The sequence below is a fragment of the Pristis pectinata genome, chromosome 15 (genome assembly GCF_009764475.1).
Source record: "Pristis pectinata isolate sPriPec2 chromosome 15, sPriPec2.1.pri, whole genome shotgun sequence".
Lineage (NCBI taxonomy): Eukaryota > Metazoa > Chordata > Chondrichthyes > Rhinopristiformes > Pristidae > Pristis > Pristis pectinata.
Window position 1 is genome coordinate 4,234,710 of NC_067419.1, and position 24,348 is coordinate 4,259,057.

Consider the following 24,348-nt stretch of genomic DNA (forward strand, 5'->3'; position numbering starts at 1 on the left):
TTTCATGCTGCACCCCTCTATGACTCTCCGGATATATAAATAGTAAAGGAGTGAGACTGATTGGAAAGCCCCTTCTGTAGTCCACACACACTGACTATCTGTGTCATTTATTACATGCTTCTGAATCCTTTTGTTCTACTGGGGAACAGAACAAGTTTTGGAATCTTGTGGACAAGGGAGACGATTGGTGGAGAGTCAGGAGACATCCCAAAGATGTGTGAATTGATGGGTTGAATGGCCACTGGAAATTTCCCCTGTTGTGTAACTTAATGGTAGAATCTGGGGGCGGGGGGGAATTTGATGGGAATATGATAATAAAATGACATTAGTGCATTGGTTTATTATTGTCACTTGTACCGAGGTACAGTGAAAAACTTGTCTTGCATACCGATCATACAGGTCAATTCATTGCACAGTGCATTAAGGCAGTACAGGGTAAAATCAATAACAGAACACAGAGTAAAGTGTCACAGCTACAGGGAGGTGCATTGCAGGCAGACGATAAGGTGCAAGGTTGTAACCAGGTAGATTGTGAGGTCAAGAGTCCATCACCGTATAAGGGAACCATTCAATAGTCTTATCACAGTGGGATAGAAGCTGTCCTTGAGCCTGGTGAAGAGAGAATGATCCGGGTGGGTGGGGTCTTTGACTATGCTTGTGAATGGATGCTTGATGGTTAGCAAGGACTTGATGGGCCAAAGGGTATATTTCTGTGCTATAATTCTCTTGAGTGTAGACTCCCTGATAATATGCAGTAGTGAGCCAGGCAGGTTTGAGTAGCCCAAGCTTCCTGAACTGGAAATCATCCACACTGGATTACAAGTACCGTTATTTCAATGCAAAATGCAATCAAAATTAACTGCTGCTGTGTCTAAGTAGGTTTGTTATCGGTGTAACATCTGACATTCCCAATATTTCTGCTGTTTGGAAGGTTTTCCCAGGCAGGATCCAATGGCACAGATAACGGGAAGGTTATGCGTAGTTGGGTTTGGTTTGGGAGGCTGGTCAGGTACTATACAGATTGCCTGTCCTTAGCAACTGGCTATGGTCTCTCACAGCACCAGCCTTATGACATGTACTCAGAAGGAGATGTCAGCATTAATCACCATGGACCAAAGCACTAAGGTGGGGAGCTGGCTCAGTTGTGTCTTTTCTCTGCCGCAGGGATACACAGATGAACCAGTCTCAAAAATCCTTTGCCACGTGGAAGAGGGTAATATTGTACAGCTGGACCGCTGGAACCTTCAGCTCCAGAACAATCCTCATCTACCCCAGGACGACTCCGAGGAAGGGACTCAGAAGGTAACTGCAGCTGGTAACTTTCCTAATGTTCATTCACTGTTTCCTGGAATTTCTCTGACAGATGATCTTTCATTTGAGGCACAATTTTATCCTGGAAACCTAACTGAAAAGGCAGCCTGGCAAGGCAGTGTATTCCAAACGTAGCAATGAATGCAAGAGAAGACAGGGTAGCACCGACAGCTGGTGGAGCTGCTCCCTCACCAGCTTCAGCAACCCGGGTTCGATGCTGACCTCTGCCGCCCATGTGGGGTTTGCAAATTCTCCCTGTGAGCATGTGGGCTTCCTCCGGGTACTCCGATTTCCTCCCACATCCCAAAGCCACACGGGTTGGTCAATGTAAATTGGACTCTCTGCATTTGCCCATACTGTGTGGATGAGTGGTAGAATCTGGGGGCGAGTCGATGGGAATGTGGGGAGAATAAAAAGGGATTGGTGTAGATGGGTGCTTGATAGTTGGCATGGAGTCGGTGGATCAAAGTAAGATAACAGAGCTTGTTTGCAAAAGCCTATGGATCGTAGGAATGAAGGAGCTCTGGGGGAAGGTGGACTCAGTGTGGGAGATGCTGCCTTGCATCCCCCCCTCTCCTCCTCCCCCCCTCCTCCCCCTCCTCCCCCAACACTTGTACAAGAGTTTATGCTGTGCAAGAGTACAAAGGATCTTCCTTAGATTGGGAACATTATACAAATGTTGGGTGAGATCGCCCTTCATAAGAATTGAGTGGTTGGATAGGAAAGTATGTGTTTGGCACAAAATGGGGCGCTATGGATTCTGCTGTGGAATAGAAGTCCTGTTATAAACCACGGGGGTTATGAAACAGATCACTTAAACAAATAAGGAGGGGTTAGGGATGGACAGCACATGGACCTGCTGGGTTCGAGCCTCTACTTGTTCCTTCAAAGACATCAGTCTGGGTGGGACCATGGGTATAAATTCCATGTGGTGTGTGCGTGTGGTCCAGCCTCCTGTCTGGATCTGATGCAGCATTGAAACCCCACTAAATTCACCCTTAAGTTAGATATCCTTTGAGTTTTGTGAATTTTTAAATTTGAGGTACACAGCCACTGGATGTTCATCAGCTAGAGATGTCATGGGTGAGACTGCATGGGTATTTAAAGATTACCTTTGCTAAAGAGTACATTATTGGATACACAATGTGTGATAGAGCATGGCACTCACAAACAGTGAGTCACTAATGGGTGCAAAGCCTTCACTCCAGCCTGTGGGTCTACAGAACAAGTAATGAACCTTGGCACAGGGATGGAGAATTCAGCCAGCATTCCTGTCTCTCTTGATTGTTTAAAGTAGCTTTGGGCTCCTGACTGAGTGGAATATCAACATTCATTTTCCTGATCCACAGAAAGTAAACACCATTCCCATGGAACTTTGTCACAATATGAGTCATGTCTTAAGAAGGAGAGCAAAGTAAATTTGAAAGGACAGAGTGACAGCTAGTGCTGGAGACCCAGGTTCGATCCTGACCTCGGGCACTGTCTGTGTGTGGAGTTTGCACATTCCCCCTGTGGCCACGTGGGTTTCCTCTGGGTGCTCCGGTTTCCTCCCACATCCCAGAGGGGTGCAGGTTGGTGAGTCAATTGGCTGCAATAATTAGCCCCTGGTGTGTAGGTGAGTGGTAGAAATATTGTGTTAGTTGTTGAGAATGTGGGGACAGTTACAAACAAAATGGGACTAATGGAGGATTAATAGGTGGCAGCTGGTCAGTACAGACTTGACCAGGGCCTGTTTCTGTTCTGCATCTCTCTATGACTCCACGAATATGTCCAGTATACATTTGGGACATGAAAATTTATTTTGAGTGTGACATTGCACTTACCAGACTTCGATAGCAGATCCCACCACCAGATATGGACACATTTAATTTTGGATCAAGTGGGTGAAAGGGCATCGTTTGATTGACTGGCTGGGGTTGATTTGCAGCTGGATGTCGGGCAGTCCCCCTCCATGGTTGCCCACGTTAACACTGCTTCGGCAGCTGTTTGAGCAGCAGCCAGGACAACAGCTGGTTTACTGGCAGAGGTCACCCATTATCTACTGGGGATCGTGAGTCACTGTGACAAAGGGAGCAGTGATCAATCATTGGGGTTGGCAACCTCAGGCCACCACAACTCATCTGGTTTCCCACCCCGTACCAAGCAGTTCCAGCGGGAATGGTGATACAGCAAGCTGGTCAGTAACTGCAAACTGCGAAGTCAGCCAGAGACACTTTAATACTTGAGCCTGCTAAACATTTGAAAATGCACTAACATTTAGGGGGAAGTGAGATAAGTAGTGCAGACTTGTGACAATAAACCAGGTGACACTAGAAGCACAGAGGCAGTAATCAGTAAGGTTTTTACAGTTATCTTGAAATATCACTGACGATCTGTACCCAACCTCCCAGTTCTGGGACTGTGGTTTGCGAAAACTTAACGAAAGAAGTCTTAACGGTGGCTGATTTCATCTAATTTGACAAAGTTATTGCACAGACCAGATACATTTAAAGTAACAAGCCTTTAGAGCAATCACCCAAACTAAATGGACTGTGCATTGTCTGAACTTGCTGCGTTCAGTCTCCCGGATAAGTCTCCTGGACCGGATGAGGTGCACCCCCGGGTTCTGAAGGAGGTGGCTTTAGAGGTTGCAGAGGCATTGGTGATAATTTTCCAGGAATCGATAGACTCCGGCATGATTCCAGAGGACTGGAGGGACGCAAATGTAGTTCCGCTGTATAAGAAAGGTGGGAGGTAGCATAAAGGAAATTACAGACCTATTAGCCTGACATCGGTGGTGGGAAAGTTATTGGAATCTATCCTCAGGGATGAGGTTATGGAATACCTAGAGGTGCAGGACAAGATAGGTCCAAGCCAGCATGGTTTCATGAAGGGAAGGTCCTGCCTGACCAACCTATTGGAGTTTTTTGAGGAAATCTCAGGTAGGGTGGATAAGGGAGAGGCTGTGGATATCATGTATTTAGACTTTCAAAAGGCCTTCGACAAGGTGCTGCACAAGAGGCTGATTAATGAGATGAGAGCTCATGGAATTACAGGAAGGATTTTAGAATGGGTGCAGCATTGGCTGGTTGGCAGAAAGCAAGGTGGGAATAAAAGGATCCTGTTCTGGTTGGCTACCGTTTACTAGTGGTGTTCCGCAGGGGTCGGTGTTGGGGCCGCTTCTTTTTACTTTGTACATTAAAGATTTGGATTATGGAGTAAATAGTTTTGTGGCTAAGTTTGCAGATGACACCGAGATAGGTGGAGGAGTAGGGAGTATTGAAGAAACAGGAAGGTTGCAGAGAGACCTAGATAGTTTAGGAGAATGGGCAAGGAAATGGCAGATGAGATTCAATGTTGAGAAATGTGCCGTTGTACGCTTTGGTGAAAAAAGAAATAAACGGGCAGATTATTATCTAGGTGGGGAGAAAATTCAAAGTACAGAAGTGCAAAGGGACTTGGGGGTACTCTTGCAGGATACCCTAAAGGTTAACCACCAGGTCGGATCGGTGGTAAAGAAAGCGAATGCTATGTTGGCATTCATTTCAGGAGGTATAATGTATAAAAGTAAGGAAGTGTAGATGAGGCTCTATGGGGCACTGGTGAGACTCAATTGGAATACTGTGTGAAGTTTTGGGCCCCTTATCTTAGGAAGGATGTGCTGATGTTGGAGAGGGTTCAGAAAAGGTTTACAAGGATGATTCCTGGAATGAAAGGGCTTACTTATGATGAGCGATTGTCGGCTCCTGGACTGTACTCACTGGAGTACAGGAGCATGAGAGGAGACCTCATAGAAATATTTCGAATGTTGAAAGTACTGGACTGATGTGGTTAAGCTGTTTCCCTTGGTGGGTGAGTCCAGGACCAGAGGGCACAATCTTAGACTTAAGAGGGTACTGGTTTAAAACAGAAATGAGGAGAAATTTCTTTAGCCAGAGGGTAGTGAATTTATGGAATTCTTTGCCACGTACAGCTGTGGAGGCCCAATCATTGGGGGTGTTTAAGGAGGAGATTGATAGGTATCTAATTAGTCAAGGTATCAAGGGATATGGGGATAAGGCCGGAAATTGGGGCTAGATAGGAATAGTTTTAGTGTAGCTCATGGAGCAGACTCGATGGGCCGAATGGCCTACTTCTGCTCCTTTGTCTTGTGATCTTGTGAATCCTTATTACATTTAACCCTTGTGTCTCAGGCTTTGCAACACTTTGCACCTATTATTAAATTGTGGTAGGCGGTCTTAAACTTAGCACAGTTTCAGACTGAGGAATGTACTTTATTAATGCCTTGTTTTGACTTCAGGATCCTGAGAGCTCTGTAATTAAGAATTTCAAATGGTTTGACTTAATGATAGTATTTCATTGTTCAAGTCTTGAGATGTCAGGAGCAGCAGGATCCTGTAACAGAGGCAGTGGACGTGTGGGACACCAACTGTCACCTTGCTGATCCATTGTCATGGACGTAGAGAGACGCAGCACAGCAACAGGCCCTTCCACCCATTGAGACCATGCTGACCCAATTATACTAATCCTAAATTAATCCCATTTTTTATTCGCCCCATGTTCTCGTCAACTTCCCCCGCCGCACCCCCCAAGATTCTGCCACTCATTGACACACATGGATCAATTTACAGTGAGCAAGTAACCTACCAATCTGCACATCTTTTGGATTTGGGAGAAAACCAGAGCGCCCAAACTCACAGGGTCACAGGGAGAACGTGCAAACTCCACACAGACAGCACCGAAGGTCAGGATTTGAAGCCGGGTCTCTGGCACTGCTGTGCTACTCTCTTGGACAATTATTAAACACATGATTGAATATGTTCCTTCCAATCCCAAGTTTTGCTCCTCACCCTCAGACAGCAACTTGCATGTCCCTGAGGTAATTTGTTGAGGTTTGGGGGACGTTATAGAGGGAGATTAAAAGGAAGAATAAACTGAATTACTGAATGTAAACTTCGGGATAAGTGTTGTAAAACGGAATTTATTCTATCACCTTTGGCCAATGCTTGATCATAGGCAGGTACTCAGAGAGCACGGTCAGTTGGATGTTTTTAGGGTCACATTGGTCAGTTTGTCCATGATTTGTAAGTTGTTGTGTATGTGTATTTGGATGTGGCTATTAGCTTCTGAGCTGGGCTTTCATATATAGAGTGAACGTCCAGCCTCAGACCTGCTTTGTACCAACACTCACTGAATAATTCTCTCTCCACAGCTCCCACTTGGTGTGTTTAACAACTACTTCAGTCTGGGCTTTGATGCCCATGTGACACTTGAGTTCCATGAATCTCGGGGTAAGTGCCGTATGTTCATGCAGACACGCATACATACACACACAGGTGCAAATACATGCAGTTTTGGACTATAAGTGCATACACATATACACACATATAAACATATGCACATACACACATATATGCACAAGTATACACAGACATCACTTGAATTACAGGAAGGCAGATGGTGCCTCATTTGAATAGCATCTGAAGGGTGTTACATTTGAACCACTGGAATTGGCAGTTGGAACATGTGTCTTCATCAGACAGTTACCAGAAGTGATGTCTTGTGTACTTGTGTTTTGTGTGCTCGTGTGATTTAGTGTCAAGGCTTGACTTGATCTCGAGGGATGCTAATCAATGTGTGTACATCTGATGTATGTATTCATGTGTAACTGTATGACCTTGAATGTCAATGTATTGTGTTTGAGGTAGGTTGGGGAGTTGTATGTGTGCATTAGGATATCTGAATTGTGCCAATATACACCCACTTGTAGGCTGTGCATGCACACACACACTTTACAATGCCAGTGGCTGTCAAGGTAACTATTGCAAAAAACCCTTTATGCATCTACTTCCTTCCAAGTTGCAGCTGGAGTTATTTGCCACATCTCATAATTTGCCGTCCATGTTTGCATAATGCAGGTACCAGTTCTCTGCTCAAAGAGAAGGAACTACACTGCATTCATCCCTCGGCTTCCTTCCCTCCAGGGAAAACAGGAGAGACTGGATAGGCTGGGACTCAAGCCCTCCAGTCTCAGCAACACCCTTGTGAATCTTTTCAGCACCCTACCTCACTTCCTATAGTAAGGCGTCCAAAACTGCACATAATATTCCGGGTGCAGTCTCACCAATGTCTTGTACAGCTGTAACATGATGTCCCAACTCCTGTACTCAGTGCCCTAACCACTGAAGGCAAACGTGCCATACACCTTCACCACCCTGTCACCACTTTCAGGGAACTGTGTACTTGTACCCCAGTTCTACAACACTCCCCAGGTCCCTGCCAGTCCCTGCCTGTATCCAGCCCTGCTTTAACTTCCCCAATATGCATCACTTCACATTTGTCTGAGCTAAATATCATCAGCCGTTCCCTTTCCCACTTTCTCAGTTAATCTAGATCCTGTTGTAACCTTAGACAACCACCTTCTCTGTCCACTATACCACCAAATTTGGTGTCATCCACAAAGTTATGCAACTATATTCCCATCCAGGTTGTTTGGACACCCAACATCAATCCCTGTGGCACACCACTGGTCTCAAGTCTCCAATATGGAAAACATCCCACCACTACCACCCTCTAACTCCTTCCACCAAGCCAGTTTTCTCTCCAATTGGCTGTCTCACGCTGGATCCCATGTGATCTAAACCTTCTGGACCAGCCTACCATGTGGGACCTTGTCAAAAGCTGTGCTAAAGTCCATGCAGACGTCTGCTGCCCTGCCTCATCAGGCCTCTTGGTCACTTCCTCAAAAAAACCCAACCAAATTCATGAGCCATGATTTCCCATGCACAAAGTCATCCCAAGTTAGTCCTTGCCTTTCCAAATGCAGACAGATCCTGTTTCTCAGAATCCCCTCCAGTAACTTTCCAATCACTAATGTTAGGCTCAGCAGCCTGTAGTTCCCTGGCTTACCCCAGCTGCCCTCCTTAAATAAAGGTACAAACGTCGTCACTCGCTAGTCTTCCGGTACTTCACCTGTGGCTAATGAAGATACAAAAATCTCTGCCAGAGCCCCAGAAATTTCCTCCCTACCTTCCTACAATGCCCTCATACTCTTGGTCAAGTATATATCCACATTTATGTGCCTCAAGACTTCCTTTTTCTTAACATCAATACGTCACATCACAGTTCTCTTTCCCAAACTCACTGGCTTCCACCACCACCTCCAGCGTGAATACAGATAAGTATTTATTTAAATCCTTGCCCACCTGCTGTAGCCTTTTTGCTCTTAATAAAGCAATGTGCCCGCTGTTTATGGATCAAATTGCAGGGTGGCTGTGGTGACAAAAGTTATCCATGGAGCCATGGCTGAAGATTTTGGTGGATGACCCATGAAAATGTGTCCAGTGAAAGTCACACTGCCCCACAAACCAGACCAGAAACATGCAAAGTGTTGTGGGACTGCTGAGGGAGATGGTGCAGTGTGCAGCGGGGTCACTTGTGCGGTGGTTTGCTATATTATGTGTGGTCTCACCACCATTAGGACCCAGCCCTCACTGCCGGACACCTGAGGAGTGGGAGGAGGAGAGAAGGCAAAAAAAGTCTAACCCAGCTGTGACAATAGTGAATGCAACCAAGTCCCCACCCATCAACAGGACTGCCCCTTCCCTCCTTGACCATCACACTGTCTGTCTGGTCGCAGTGTGAAGCTACATAAAACTTCATATACTTACACATCTGTATGCATGCCAGATGCTCACATATGTAGAATACACGTAGACTCATACACAAAACATCCACATGCACACATTCACATGCAACACACAAAACAGACACATGGTCTCATAAATAACTACATTACAAATATACTGGCACATACACCCACTGTCTCATATGCATGTAATTAGGCTACACACCGAATATGTGCAGGGACACACACACACACACACACACACACACACACACACACACACACACACACACACACACACACACACACACACACACACACACACACACACACACTTCCCTACTTCACAATCACAACAAAGTATTGACATTCATGGCCATACAGTTACACATGAACACGTATATCAGACATTCACACGTTAACGAGCATCCCTCAGGGTCAAATCACACTCTGCCACTAATTCACGTGAACACAAAACTCAGATGCACAATACGTACTTTTCACTTCAGGTAAGTGTCAAATTTGCACCAATGAAGATGCATTCCTTCCATCTCCAAAACCCAGTGGTTCAAATCTATGTAATAGAGAGTGATGGGTGGTGGGAGATGTCCTTTAGACATGCTATTCAAATGAGACACCATACCTGTAATTCAAGTGACCTTTAACAAATGTTATTTGATGATGAGGAATGAGCTCCCCCACTGGCCAAGTGGTTTTCACATCACAACAGTTCACCAGTATTGACGAATAGGTCACTCGTCTCGCTGCCTTGTGTGCCAACTTATTTATAAACTGCTGGATTTTCCAGTCCTAATAATCACTCTACATCAAAGTTATTCATTGTGTGTGGTTTGGGATGATTCTGCAGAGAAATGCTCGACAGAAATGAAGTCCCTCATGCAATCCCTTGCACAAAGCACAATCAACAAACTTTCTGGACCTCTCACTACATCATTAAAGGTGACACTCTCAGAAAATTCTCCAGCACTGTCGGTCTCACAGATCCTCAGGGTGGTAACTAAAGCGATCCAGCTGTGTGCATTGTGGAGCTGTGCTCTATAAAGATTGCATTTCTGAAATTGCTCGAGTCTCTGTGGATTGCGATCAGCAACCGTGCTGCGTTGGCCAACTGGTACCTTATTGAGTCCTCCACATTGGAGGTGGTGGTGGGAATGTGTATTGTGCATCTGAGTTTTGTGTGAACATGTGATTTAGTGTCAGAGTGTGATTTGATCTTGAGGGATGCAGGAGGGAGAGCCCTACCTGAACCTGGTGAGTGAATGTCCATAGTGTCTATCTGTTAAGCATGACAGAGAGAGTATTACAATAATGGGTCAGATCTTCTGTTGCCCCAACACCACTGGTCATCACAATGTTCCTCCAGTATGGTTCCAGGCACAGTCCACGGCTGGGAGACCACTCTCAGGAGGTCGAGTGTCCTTCATATTCACAAATCCAAAATCACTTGGGGCCTGCTGAAGCAAGCAAACATGAAGTTTAAAAAGTTTAATGTTAAAAGACTAAGTGCACACACACTCCCTCACACACACCCCCACAGACGCATACATAAATACACATACACACACACACTCTAAAAATAATTAAAAACAATTCCATAAACTTAATTAAGCCACATAAAAAGCTCCACTTTTGCCAGCAGCCAGTTTCTCTCCATTTATGTCAATGGGCCCACTGTGCTAGTGCCAATTCCCCAAGCAGGGAGCTCGGCAATCTGCGGACATCGGTGCTTCCTTGCTGGACCACATGTCCACCAGCGAATGCTGGTGTCCCAGAACCTGGTTCCATTCAGGAATAGTCTGGTTACAGTTATTGTGGTTGTATAGCACTTAGAGGACAACAGACAGGATCTTGGCAACCATTATTCTAACATCCATTTAATTTCAATATTCTTTTCTTTTGTGTTTGATTGACACTGTTTGCTTAGATGAACTGTTAATAGCTTGCTGTGCATTAGATACTAATCTGTTTTCCCCTATTTTTATAGAAGCAAATCCAGAACGATTTAACAGTCGATTTAGGAACAAGATGTTTTATGCAGGGGTGAGTCATATCACGTATAAAAGATGTAAAGTAATTAGAGAGACTTTACAGGAAAGATCTTGAGCCTCTGACCAGCAGCTGCAATTTGTGATCCCATTGACAGAGTCAGAAATGAGCACAGCGAGTAAATGATAGTGCAGCTTAATAAACACATCGAGCTTTGTGAACTTGTGTCTATGTGAGATCTCGGGCTTGCACCCTGAATGTAGTTTTGAATTAGTGTTGTCAGATGTGCATTGTTTACTGTTGTTGGTATCTTATTGATGATACATGGGCACGACTTGCTGCTTTGGGATTTTCTATATAGCAATAATTCATAAGTGCTCATTGATTGCAAAGTGCCTTGGGACAAGCTTGTGAAAGACATCATGTAAATCCAATATTTTCTTTTCTTTTCCTTTTTTTCTTTGCCTTCTTGCCTTTTTTTTTCCCCCCTTGTTCTTTTCTACATTGGCTTAATCCCATTGATTTTGGGTGCCCTGTCTGAATGATAGTAGTTCTCACCATCTCCAATGGTCTTGTCAGTTCCTGAGGGCTCCAGTAGGAGGCTACACTGATGCTGCAGTCATCCAACCCTTTTTGCAGTAGCCACTCATCCTGTGTAAGCCACGACAGTGAGCGTCGGGAGATGAGTTCACCATAAAGAGTGGCCTGTACATACTGCAGCAAGCCTGTCATTTTGGCTCAGTCCTACAATGGACCAAAAGGTCTCCAGGTGTCAGGACAAGTCACTGGCTTTTATACAGTAAAACTCTGATAATCCAGCACACTCGGGACTTTGGTGATATCATAGAGTCACAGAGTTTTACAGTGCGGGAACAGACCCTTCGGCCCAACTTGTCCATGCTGACCAAGGTGCGATCCTGAGCTAATCCCATTTGCCCGCCTTTGCCCCATATCTTTCCATGTACCTGTCCAAGAGTCTTTTAAACACTATAATTGTACCTGCCTCTACCTCTTCCTGTGGCAGCTCGTTCCATATACCTATGATCCTCTGTGTGGAAAAAGTTGCCCTTCAGGTCCCCTTTAAATCTTTCCCCTCTCCCCTTAAACCTCTGCCCTCTAGGTTTAGACTCCCCACTCTGGGGGTGGAAAAAGACCTTATCTATGACCCTCATGATTTCATGAACCTCAGTAAGGTCAGCCCTCAGCCTCCTACGCTCCAGGGAAAAAAGTTCAGACTCGCAGATTTTTCCAGACTGTTGGGTGTTATTCGTATTGATTCACCTTCTTTTTTAGATGCTACCTTGTATTACAATAAATTTCACTGTGAACCCAGTAAGTTTAAAGGTATATTTATTGGTCTTCTACAGCTGCCCTGTGGCCATTATAGAAAGAGAGAGAGAGGGAGCAGAGCAACGGGCCCTTCGTCCCATTGAGTCTGCACCAAATGTAATGCCCCCATCTACATTAATCCCATATTTTTCCCATTTCTTATTCTTCCCTTATTCCCAACAACTCCTTGGATTCTACCACTGACGTGCACACCAAGGGCAATATAAAACGGCCAATTAACCTCCCAACTTACATGTCTTTGGGGTGTGGGAGGAATCCAGAGCACCTTGAAGAAACCCAGGCAGTCACAGGGAGAAAGTGCAAACTCCACACAGACAGCACCCGAGGTCAGGATTGAACCCTCTACTAGATGCACCACTATGCAGCCCATAGCTGCAGCAAGTAGCCGGCAAGGCATTTTCTGCAAGAAAAATTATGATTCAACTATCTTCGTGCAGTTGTTGTAGGGGCTAGAGTCACCTACAAGCCAGACACGACGAAAGATGCAAGTTTTATTTTCTTTATGTCATTAGTGAAACGGTCAGGTTTGAGACAATTCCTTTCATTGATTTTATAAAATATTAGATTACAGAAAGAAACAAAGTAATAGACATGATGGGATGGACGGTTTGAAATGTGTGTATTTGAATGCTAGGAGTATTACGGGTAAGGGTGATGAACTTAGAGCATGGATCAGTACAGGGAACTATAATGTTGTGGCCATAACAGACACTTGGTTGAAAGAGGAAGAGGAATGGGTGCTTAGTGTTCCAGGGTTTTGATGTTTTAGGGAAGGATAGAGAGGGAGGTCGGTGGGGGGGGGGGGGAAAGGAGGGTGGGGGGCGCGAGTTGCTCTACTAATCAGGGACAATATCACAGGTGCACTCAGAGGGGACATAATGGAGGGCTCGTCCACTGAGTCTATATGGGTAGAGCTCAAAAATAAGAAAGTTGCAATCACCCTGATGGGATTATACCCCAGACACCCCAATAACCACCAGGACATTGAGAAACAGATGTACAGGCAGATTAGGGAAAGGTGTAAACCTAGTAGGGTTGTTGTCGTGGGGGACTTCAACTTCCCTAATATAAACTGGGACCTCCTTAGTGTAAGAGGTTTCAACAGGGCAGAATTTGCTAGGTGCATCCAGAAGGGTTTCTTAAATCAATATGTAGATAGTCCAATGAGAGGAGGGGGCCGTACTGGACCTGGGGTTGGCTAACGAGCCTGGCCAGGTGACCAACCTTTCAGTGGGAGAACAGTAAGGGAACAGTGACCACAACTCCTTAAATTCTGAGATAGCTATAGATAAGGATAAGTATGGACATTGAAGGAGAGTATTACATTGGAGCTGGGCAACTTACGGGAGCATTAGTCAGGAACTAGAGAGGATTAATTGGGAACAGTTGTTTTTGGGCAAGTCCACATCTGACATGTGGAGGATGTTTAAAGACCAACTGCACAGAGTACAGGACCCGTATGTTCCAGTAAGAAGGAAGGACAAGGACGGCAGGGTGAGGGAACCTTGGATGTCGAGAGAGGTGGTGAATCTAGTCAAGAAGCAAAAGGAAAAGCATGTAAAGCCTCAGAAGCTAGGATCAAATGGAGCACTTGAGGATTATACAGAAAGGAACTCAAGAAGGGAATTAGGAAAGCCAGGAAGGGCCATGAAAAGTCCTTGGCAAGTAGGGTTAAAGAGAATCCCAAGGCATTCTATACATACGTCAAGAGAAAGCAGATAACTAGGGAGACGGTCGGACCACCCAAGGGGGGGAATGTGCTTGGAAGCGGAGGATGTGGGTGAGGCCCTTAATGAGTACTTTGCCTCAGTATTTACCAAAGAGAGGGAGATCAGTGTGGAGCATGCTGATATGTTAGGGTATTTCAAGATAAGGGTGGAGATAGTGTTGGATCTCTTAAAAAGCATGAAGGTGAATGTCCCCAGGCTCTGATAGGATATGCCCCAGGTTATTGAGAGAGGCAGGAGATGAGATTGGGGACTTGACCAGTGTCCTCTCTAGCCACAGGCAAGGTCCCGGAGGACAGGCAAGTTGCTAATGTTGTTCCATTATTCAAGAAGGGAAAGAGGCATAATCCTGGTAACAATAGACCGGTGAGTCTCACGTCAATGATTGACAAGTTACCGAAGATGATCCTTAAGGGTAGGATTTATGAGCATTTGGAAAACCACAGCCTAATTAGGGAGAGTCAGCATGGCTTTGTGTAAGGCAATTCTTGCCTTACTAACTTGATTGAGTTTTTTGACGAAGTAACGAGTGTGATTGATGAAGGTAGAGCTGTGGATGTTGTCTGCATGGATTTTAGTAAGGTGTTTGACAAGGTCCCTCATGGGAGGCTCATCCAAAAGATTAAGATGCATGGGATCCACAGTGAATTGGCCATTTGGATTCAGAACTATCTTGCCCATAGAAGACTACCCTCAGTGCTCAAGGGGATTTATTTTAGCTGGAGGTCTGTGACCAGTGGTGTTCCTCAGGGATCCGTAATGGGACCTCTGCTGTTTGTGATATGTATAAATGACCTGGATGAAAATGTACATGAGTGGGTTAGTTAATTTTCAGGTGATACGAAGATTGGTAAATATTATAAATAAATATCTTAGGGGCATTCAAGAAGCTCTTAGATAGGCACATGAATGTGAGAGAAATGGTAGGATATTGACATTGTGTAGGCAGAAGGGATTAGTTTAGTTGGGCATTTTATTATTATTGTAATTAGCTTGGCACAACATCGTGGGCTGAAGCGCCTGTTCCTGTGCTGTACTGTTCTATGTCCTATGTTCTATAAGCCATTCAATCCATTGAATCTGCTGGCTCTTTCAAGGAGCAATCAATACACCTGATCCTCCTCTTTGTTTTACTTCTTCCCTCAATTCCCTTTAGGAAGGTTCTTGTCACTGTACCATCATCCTGTCAGACCATACATGCCAAGTCCGAGAACTAATAAACTTTCCCTACTTTGTCTCTGGTTATTTTGCCAATCACCTCAAACCTGAGGTAAAAACAGAAAATGCGCAAAACACTCAGCAAGTCAGGCAGCATCCGTGGAGAGAGAAACAGAGTTAACATTTCAGACCTTCGCCAGAAGTGAGAAAGAGAAAACACCTTTTTAGGAGGCACGGGAGACTGTAGATGCTAGAATCTAGAGCAATAAACAATCTGCTGGAGGAACTCAGCGGGTCGAGCAGCATCTGTGAGGTGAAAGGAATTGTCGACGTTTCGGGTCAAAACCCTGCATCAGGACTGGAGAGGGGTGACGGCCGGTATAAAGAGGAGAAGGGGAGTGGTGAGACAGGAGCCTGAGGTGATTGGTGGACTGAGGAGGGGTGAAGGATGACAGACAGGCAGTGCCAGGTAGGGGAGGGGAGGGGGTGGAGTTGGGAGACAGTGGCAGGTGGATGAGAGACGGAGACAGACAAAGAGAGAGAGAGGAAAAGGGGAACAAACAGGGAGCAAGGAGGGGAGTGTGGAGGTGGGAGACCGGCTGGAGGATGATGGGTTGGGGGTGGATAGGACAAAGGGAATATCTCTGATAGTATGGGTTGCCATGGGGATAAGATGTTGATTGAGTAATTTGGTTGATGGATAATGAAGGCAGTTTATAAATAACATGAACAAAGAGACTTAAAAGGTGCGAGATGGGGTTGTTAGAGAGGGAACACAAACATAGGAAGGTCAAAACTGCAGAGCTGTAGGGAATGTGGAGCAGGTCAGGTCATGCTAATGGAGAAAGAAAAACTGAGCCAAGACCTTACCCTGAGTCTGCTTATTAAACCTGGATCCCCTTATTGCCAACTCTTTATCCATTGGAAATAGTTCCTCTTGTCTATTCGGTTGCTAATGATATTTTTCAAGGATTCTTGAATCCAAAGTTTCAACGCACCATTGTGGTGTTTCACCTTGTTTTTTTTTCCAGAACTATAGTTGAACAACCCTTTGGTTAAGATGGTAGGAATCAACTGTGACGTTTCTGTGATCTTTTGATTAACTGAAAGGAATAGAATCTATAGTGTGTTGCATTGGGACTGCCATGTTCAGTGTGAGACACTACAGACAGGAGGCACTGCTTTGTAGCATGTGTCTGACACGCAAAGACCAAATCTGCTTGGCCTTGCTTGCAATTGGTACCTGACTGTGGATTTTCCAGTGCCCTGTTTATGACTGAGATACTCGGTCACCACTGAACAATAGTTGGGCATGGTGCTGTCTCAATGCTCTGGAGTCAATCGTCGCAGGAGTACTCAGAGCATATATGTTGAAGGAGAAGATATCAGACATGGAATCTTTCACAGGGTGCATTTATTGATATTTGTGACATTTATTTGCAGACTGCCTTTTCAGACTTTCTACAGAGAAGCTCTCGAGATTTATCCAAACACATTAGAGTTGTGGTAAGTGTGATTCCTGTTCGGATCGATATTCTGCTGTGTGAGGACAGTGCATGGAGTGCAGGAGCTGCAAATCATGCAAATGATTAGTGTGTATTTGTGTGGGTGTGTTCGTATATGTATATAACATACAGTACATTACATGATACATATGGCAGACAACAGCTCAATTGGACCAACAAGTCCATGTTGGTGTTGAAGCTCCTTTCAAGCCTCCTCTTGTCTTCCTTTGCCTAAAACTACAAACATATCTTTATATTCTATTTTTCCACATTGCACCTAGGTTCTGCTTAAATGCATCTGTCTAATTAAAAACAAATTAATTCTGAACAGGAGTAGGCTATTCGACCCCTCAACATTTAATATGATCGTGGCTGATCCAGTTGTAACCTCTGCTCTGCGCTCCCTTGGTAATCTCTCACCCACTTGCTTATCAAGTATCTCTCTCTGCCTTAAAAATATTCAGAGACTCTGCTTCACTTTGAGGAAGAGAGTTCCAAAGATTCTTATCCTACTGAGAGAAACGTACTCATCTCATCTGTGTCTTAAATGGGGGTCACTGTTTAAATTACTTTTAAACAGTGACCCCCCCCTAATTCTAGATTTTCCCACAGGAGGAAACATCCCCTCTACAGCTGTCAAAAACCCTCAAGATTTGATATGTTTAAATCATGTCTGCCTCTCACTTTTCTAACCTCTAGTAGATCCAAACCTAACTGTTCAACTTCTCATAAGACAACCTGCTCATTCCACTTGTCAGCCTTGTTAATCCTTCTTCCAAAACATTAACATTCTTCCTTAAATTAGATGATCAAAACTGTACACAGTACTCCAGATGTCTCACCAATGCTCTAACTGAAGAATAACACCTAAATGTTGTATTCAATTCCCTGAGTAATAAATGATAACATTCTATTAGCCTTTCTAATTATTTGCAGTACTTGCGCAGTACTTGCCTGTTGTGAATTGTGCCCCAGATCCCTCTGTATCTCAGAGCTCTGTTAACCTCTTCAACTGTTCCATGTGGTAGCGAGTTCTGTGTTCTCGTCGTCGTGGCTATCCCTCGAGGTCGAGGATGATGGTCTTCGTTCCGTTGATCTACTTATGGGCTCTCAAGTGGCTTATGAGTCCAATCTCGCCTCATACAGAGCAAAGGCGCCTGTGCGTGTATTTGTTTAACATGTACTTGATGTTGCACTACAAAAAGCACACGATACTTCACAAATCAACCAACTGATTCCAATGGCATGGAAACCACGACGATTGATGGATTTGTTGCAGCCTTCATCCGCCTTCACAGCCGTTGAGTTCGAAGTAACTTCGTTCACCTGTTCCACCGTTGAGGTCTTGGTTGGATTGTTCTTTGTCAGGGACCTCACCATCGACCTTACCGCCATGGGTGACCCTACCAGGAGTATAGCTCCAGACGGCATCGCTCTCAGGATCTCAGGACCACACAAGCTTCTCCACCACAACAAGGTGACAATCCACGGAGAAGACTGTGTTCTAACCACACTATGGATAAGGAAACATCTCCAGAGAACCAATTGTATTTATTTGTAACTGTCCTACACTTCTAGCTCCTAGATCTAGTCTCTTCTTCAAGTCAACACATCATGGTATAAATTCACCCTGGGTTCCATGCAGTAAGTGTATGATATAGTTGCACATGGGTGTTGTACTCCACAACTGAAATTCAGTCCCTCTGACTTCAATGGAGCAATATTTCAGAAGTGGAGCTCCTTGCACATATATTATGATATCGACCAGCTTTCTACCCCAGGTCCCCACAGCTGCTCTTTCAAAACTCCAAAAGAAACTTCAGCCCTTTGAATTCTCCAACTGTTATAACTTCTCACTTCTGCCATCCTTCGAGATCCTTCTTGGCATTCTCTTTGGTGCTTCTACATGCTTTATATGATATAAGGACCAGAACTATTCACAATGGGCCAAGTAAATACACTTTATAAGCTTAACTCCCTTCCAATTCTATCTCCCTCGAATAAACTTGTGTTGTTTGCTTTCTGTTATGGTCCTAATAATCGAAGTTGTTACTTTTAGTGATTTACATTCTCGCCTCAATCCAAATTAGACAGACGTTTTTCAAAAAGCATGTGGCTTCTTTGTTCTGAAATGTATCATGTCTTGCTTGTATATTCTCACCTTCCTTATAGATAGCTATCAGAACACTAATGCGTGCATGCCTGGATGCTTTTTGTGTGTGTTTGTGTGTCTGTGTGTGTGCATTTTACAATACACTTAGTATATCTTGCCTTTAGTTCATATCAACTTCAAATTTCTCTGCCAAGTATCAATAACTATTATTGAAGATGAATCTTAGCTATTACCAATATAGAACAGAAACTCCCATGGAATTGTAAATAAAATAAACATTGACTTCAATTTTTTGATGTTAATAGAGGGCAAGAAAACAGCCTACCATTGTGCAAAAAAGTTGGAAGTTGTGCAGTTTCAATAATGGGCAATTGATCGATTATACTTATCTTTTTTAATTATAATTTGAAATTCATCCCCATAATTCCCACAGCTTTTGAATTTACTTCCACAGCAAAAACTGTACCAAACAGGCTGAAAATCAAAGTCATTATAAATAATCCCAGAACAAACATAAAACTTAATGACCAAAGCCAACATTTAAGATTTTTAAGATATCTTTATTAGTCACATGTACATTGAAACACACAGTGAAATGCGTCTTTTGCGTAGAGTGTTCTGGGGGCAGCCCGCAAGTGTCGCCACGCTTCCGGCACCAGCATAGCATGCCCACAACTTCCTAACCCGTACGCCTTTGGAATGTGGGAGGAAACCGGAGCACCTGGAGGAAACCCACGCAGACACAGGGAAAACGTACAAACTCCTTACAGACAGCGGCCAGAATTGAACCCGGGTCGCTGGCACTGTAATAGCGTTACGCTAACCACTACACTACCATTTAATTGACAATCAAATTATGTAGCTTTGCACAGGTTAACTGTAGAATAATGCATTCTGCATTACAGGGTATAGTAGTGCTCCTCCTGCAAAACACATCACTTCTCTTACTGTGAGCAGCATTTGGGAATGATACTAAAATAACCCCTGGAATGGCAGGTGATCGGTTCATATTATGAAATTAATGGCAGATTGTCATTTACTTACATGAGCTAATGTTTTAGCCGAAAAAGCAAATACATTTTTAGTCTGCTGAACCATTGACAGTAAGTTATACGAAGACCAACTTTACAATGGGATAATTATCAATTTAATGCTATTATCTAACTGTCCAATCAAGCATTAGAAATGGGCATTGTGTAGTTTTTAACTATTTACATAACTTTAGTTCCCCCCATGTATTATGTGTAGATGTATAAACACATTGTACAACGTGATGCCTGTCTAACAATTACCTTCCTGTAAATGCACTGTCTTTCCCTGGATCACTCTCCTTGAAGTGGAATATTTTTTGGTGTAACCATTACACGAGTGTGCAAGAATTAACCACTTCTCTTTCATCCCAGTGTGACGGCACTGATTTGACGCCCAAAATCCAGGATTGGAAATTCCAATGTATTGTCTTCCTCAATATCCCCAGGTAAGTAACTGAAATCAGTTTCCAAATATTCCAAATAATGCTCATCAGATCCAGAGTGATCGTCCACGGGATACAATTTTGGAAAGAAAATTGAAGCTCACAGTGATCTCACTGATCTCAGCAGGGGAGCTGCCAACTGACCTCAGTGCTCCTGAACTATAGGGTGGAAAGTTGGACCTAGGCCTCTTCCAAATGCTATTGAGCGGATGTTAGTTCAGGAAGGGTCGTGATATCACACCCCTCCTACGAAAGGCTTCACACATACGCTTATACTTAGACCTATCAGAGATCATTGGGCAACATATTGGAGTGAGCCCACCTCCGGCCAGACACTTGGGTAGGGAAAGAGCAAGGCAGTAATGATGAAAACTTGCCTCATTACCTGTTCACCGCTAAGGCCCTGATTCATAATAAAAAAAGTCCGTTCCAGAGGTGGGGAGAGAAGGAATTTAGCAAGACAGTGACTTCACTTTTGCTTAGGCAGTCCTTCAGGCTCGAGGATGACTTGCTTCCATTTCTGGTAGTGTGGGTCTAATGAGAGCAATGCAGGGGCTGGTGTTGGCCAGTGCGGTGGGTGGGCGGGTGGGTAGTTTGGGAGGTGGTCCACTCCTTCCGCCACTTACGTTGGGCCTTTGTGTGGCTCCTGATACACGGAGATGGTTTTCAGTACCATCCCGAATGCTCCTCCTTCACTTTGAGCGACCACGGGCAAGGGATTCCCAGGGGTCAGTGAAGGTGTTGCATTTCTTCATTGGGGGTTTGGAACACATCCCGGAATCTTATCTCCTGTCCACCTGGTAACCTGTTCCCATGACAGAGCTCAGAGTAGTGTCCCTTTCAGCACTCTGATGTCAGGCATGCAAACACAATTCATGCAGTCACAGGTCACACAGTGCAGAAACAGGCCCAGCAACTCTGCACTGACCATTGAAGACTCTTTAACATTAGTCCCGTGTTATTCCCCACATTCCCATTAAATGCCCCAAGCACTAGGGACAATTTACAATTGCTAATTAACCTACAGATCCATATAACTTTGGGATGTGGGAGGAAACTGGAGCATCTAGGGGAATCCCATGCGGGTATAGGGAGAATGTGCAAACTCCACACAGGCAGCACCAGAGGTCAGGATTGAACCCGGGTCTCTGGAACTGTGAGGTAGTGGCTCTACTAGCTGTGCCACTGTGCCACTAACAACGATATCCTTCCAGCACCTCCCTCTAGTAGAGGGGAGGGGCCTCGCCGCTCTTAGTCCTGATGTAGGGTCTCGACCCCAGTTCCTTTCCCCCCCCAACAGCTGCTGCTCGACCTGCTGAGTTTCTCCGGCAGTCTGCTTCCTCCTCCCTCAAGGAGCTGTCCTTCAGCTGTAAATCTTCATCTTGGAGACCATCGTGTTTAAATCACGGGGTATGTTTTCGTCAGACCCTGAGCTTAACAGAGATTTAATGTTCGGGATTTGCAGCAAACATAATTGGGAAAGACAGCAAAGGAAGTATATTACTTGGGGAGGAGAAAAACACTAAAAATGATAGGAAAGCAAGGGGATTTGGAGTATCCGAATACATCAATCATTGAAAATATACAAAGCCATGTCGTTATATGTACTCAAGCCTGAGACAGGAGGACTTTGGATAATACAGGAATCAAAGTTAATGGGAAACACACCAGGAAAGTGGAGTTGGGGCAACGATCCGATCAGCCATGATTATATTGAATGGCGGGCAGGCTCGAGGGGCTGGCTGGCTCCCTCCTTATGTTCAAATGACTAAGCACTATGACTCGGGCCAGAGAGCCAATAACAAAGGCACTGGGATTAGAATTGAATTGGGCATCCATGCTAAACTTGTATTGGACCTTGGTTCCAGCAGACTCTGCACTTCTGGTGGCCGTGTTCTTAACAAAGGTGCTGACTCGGAAAGGATGAAGTGACTGGGCTCCTCTTCTCTCGAGAAGTCAGGGTTGATCTAAGAGGGTCTTAAATTTCTAAAAAGTCTTGATGGAGCAGACACTGATTATTTCCCCGTCTAGCGAAGAACAAAACTAGAGGGCATCGATACAGAAGCAGTACTAAGAATCAAACAGGAAAATTCAGAACGAACTCCCTTGAGTAGCATTGAGCCTGAAGAGAATTTAGAACTCACTCTCGCAGGGAATAGTTAAGGTGACTGCTTAGCGGATGCTATTGAACAGCAACACATTAGTCGAGGGAATCTGATAGTGTAAGATAATGACATGGGAAGGCTAGAGTGGGACCATAAACAGTAGCATGAACTTATAGAGGCAAGTAAGGTCATCAATTCAGCCCCATTCCAACCTGGTCACCATTCACTTAGATCATGGGCAGTCCTCATCTTACATTTGCTCCATATTCCACTATGCACTTGCCTAACCAAAATCTATTTTTAAAAATGCAAAATATTTAAGATGCTGGAAACCTGAAATAAAAAAATATAGGAAACCCTCTGCTGGTCTGGCAATGTCAGCAGGGAGAGGAACAAGGGGCAGAGTCCAACTCAACCATCTCAGTATCACAATTTTAGACGTTTTGATCTGATTCCCACCCCCTCATCCACCACCACATTCCCCCCCCCCCCCCAACCGCCAATGAGCCTCAACAGTTCAACGAGTCCCTGGGGGATACAGTTATGATGTCACTACTAAACAACCCAGCTCTACTTTCAAGGGTCTGGGTCTTGTGCACGATGCAATGCACAGCATGATTAACATTGACTGGGCAATGAAATCACACAGAGATGGAGTGCGAATCATATGTGTGACTTGCCTCAGACCAAAGTGTGAGCATTGGCTGCACTACACAATCCCAGTGATGCATCCCAGTATTAATCTCCATTAACTCAATTTTTGCTATCATTTTGTTTGGCACTTCCAGGGGGTTCATCTTTAATTTCCAAAGACCCCAGGGCAATCCCAAGATTGACAACCTCAACTTCACCAGCCTGATTTGAATGCCGAGCAGGAGCAGGAGTTGGTCACTTAGCCCCTCAAGCTTGTGCCAATCATTCAATAGATCCTGGTAGATCGGATTGTAACCTCAATTCCACATTCCTGCCTTCCTTTGGTAACCTTTCACACCTTTTCTAATCTACCTAAATAATATGAAAAGGCTCTGCTTCCACTCCTCTTCAAGGAAGTGCTAAAACCTCAATCTCTGAGGAAAAAAGGGAGTGATCTCATCTTTCTTAGATGGGTGACCCCTTACAGAAACATAGAAAGCCTACAGCACAATACAGGCCCTTCAGCCCACAAAGTTATGCTGAACATGTCCCTACCTTAGAAATTACTAGGCTTACCCATAGCCCTCTATTTTTCTAAGCTCCATGTACCTATCCAAAAGTCTCTTAAAAGACCCTATCGTATCCGCCTCCTTATATTTAAACAGTGACCCCTTTGTTCTAGGATCTCTCACAAGAGTAAACATCCTTTCCACATCCACCCTTTAAAGGCCCCTCAGGATCTGATGTACTTCAGTCAAGTGCCTCTCGCTCTAGCAGAGAAGCCTAGCTTGTCCAAGATCTCCTCATAAAACAGCCCTCCTATTCCAGGTATTAGTCTATTGAGCCTTCTCTGCACTACTTACAATGCATGAACATCCCTCCTTAAATAACTGGCCCAATACTGTACTGCATTGGTATAGTACCATGTACTCCAGCTGGACTACCCATAGGAGGTACCTCAAGGCACTGGAAAGAAACCACTAATGCTGTCTCTGCAAAAACCCTGGAGGTACACTGGAAGGATAAAGTGAACCAACATCAAGTGTCCTCTCCCACACCAACATCCTCAGCACCGAGGCTATAGTTACGTTCATTCAGCTACTTGGGCATGCCCCTTGCACGTGCAACATCAGACTCCTGAAACAGATACTCTTTTCCAAGGGAGGAGATCACCAAGTGTTCAGAAGAAAAGATTCAAGAATATGCTCAGAGCCTCCTTGAAGAAATGCAACATCCCTATTGACTCCTAAAACCTCTGGCCCCTGACCACTGGAGGAGGAGTATTTGGGATGCTATTGAGAACCTAGAGGCCATGCAAAAGCAATGGAAGGAGTGCGCCACCTCTCAAACTACTCGCCC

General features: G+C 44.6%; 1 protein-coding gene across 9 annotated transcripts in view; it reads left to right on the plus strand.

Moving 5' to 3' along the window:
• Positions 1–24,348, plus strand: part of dgki (diacylglycerol kinase, iota) — a 167,391-nt gene that overhangs the window by 104,795 nt on the left and 38,248 nt on the right. For all 9 annotated transcript variants that reach the window (XM_052030154.1, XM_052030146.1, XM_052030149.1 and 6 more), the window contains 5 exons: positions 1,165–1,302; positions 6,503–6,581; positions 10,923–10,978; positions 16,603–16,665; positions 20,181–20,254. In XM_052030154.1, the coding sequence (XP_051886114.1) occupies positions 1,165–1,302; positions 6,503–6,581; positions 10,923–10,978; positions 16,603–16,665; positions 20,181–20,254 (410 nt within the window). The remainder of the gene's footprint in view (positions 1–1,164; positions 1,303–6,502; positions 6,582–10,922; positions 10,979–16,602; positions 16,666–20,180; positions 20,255–24,348) is intronic.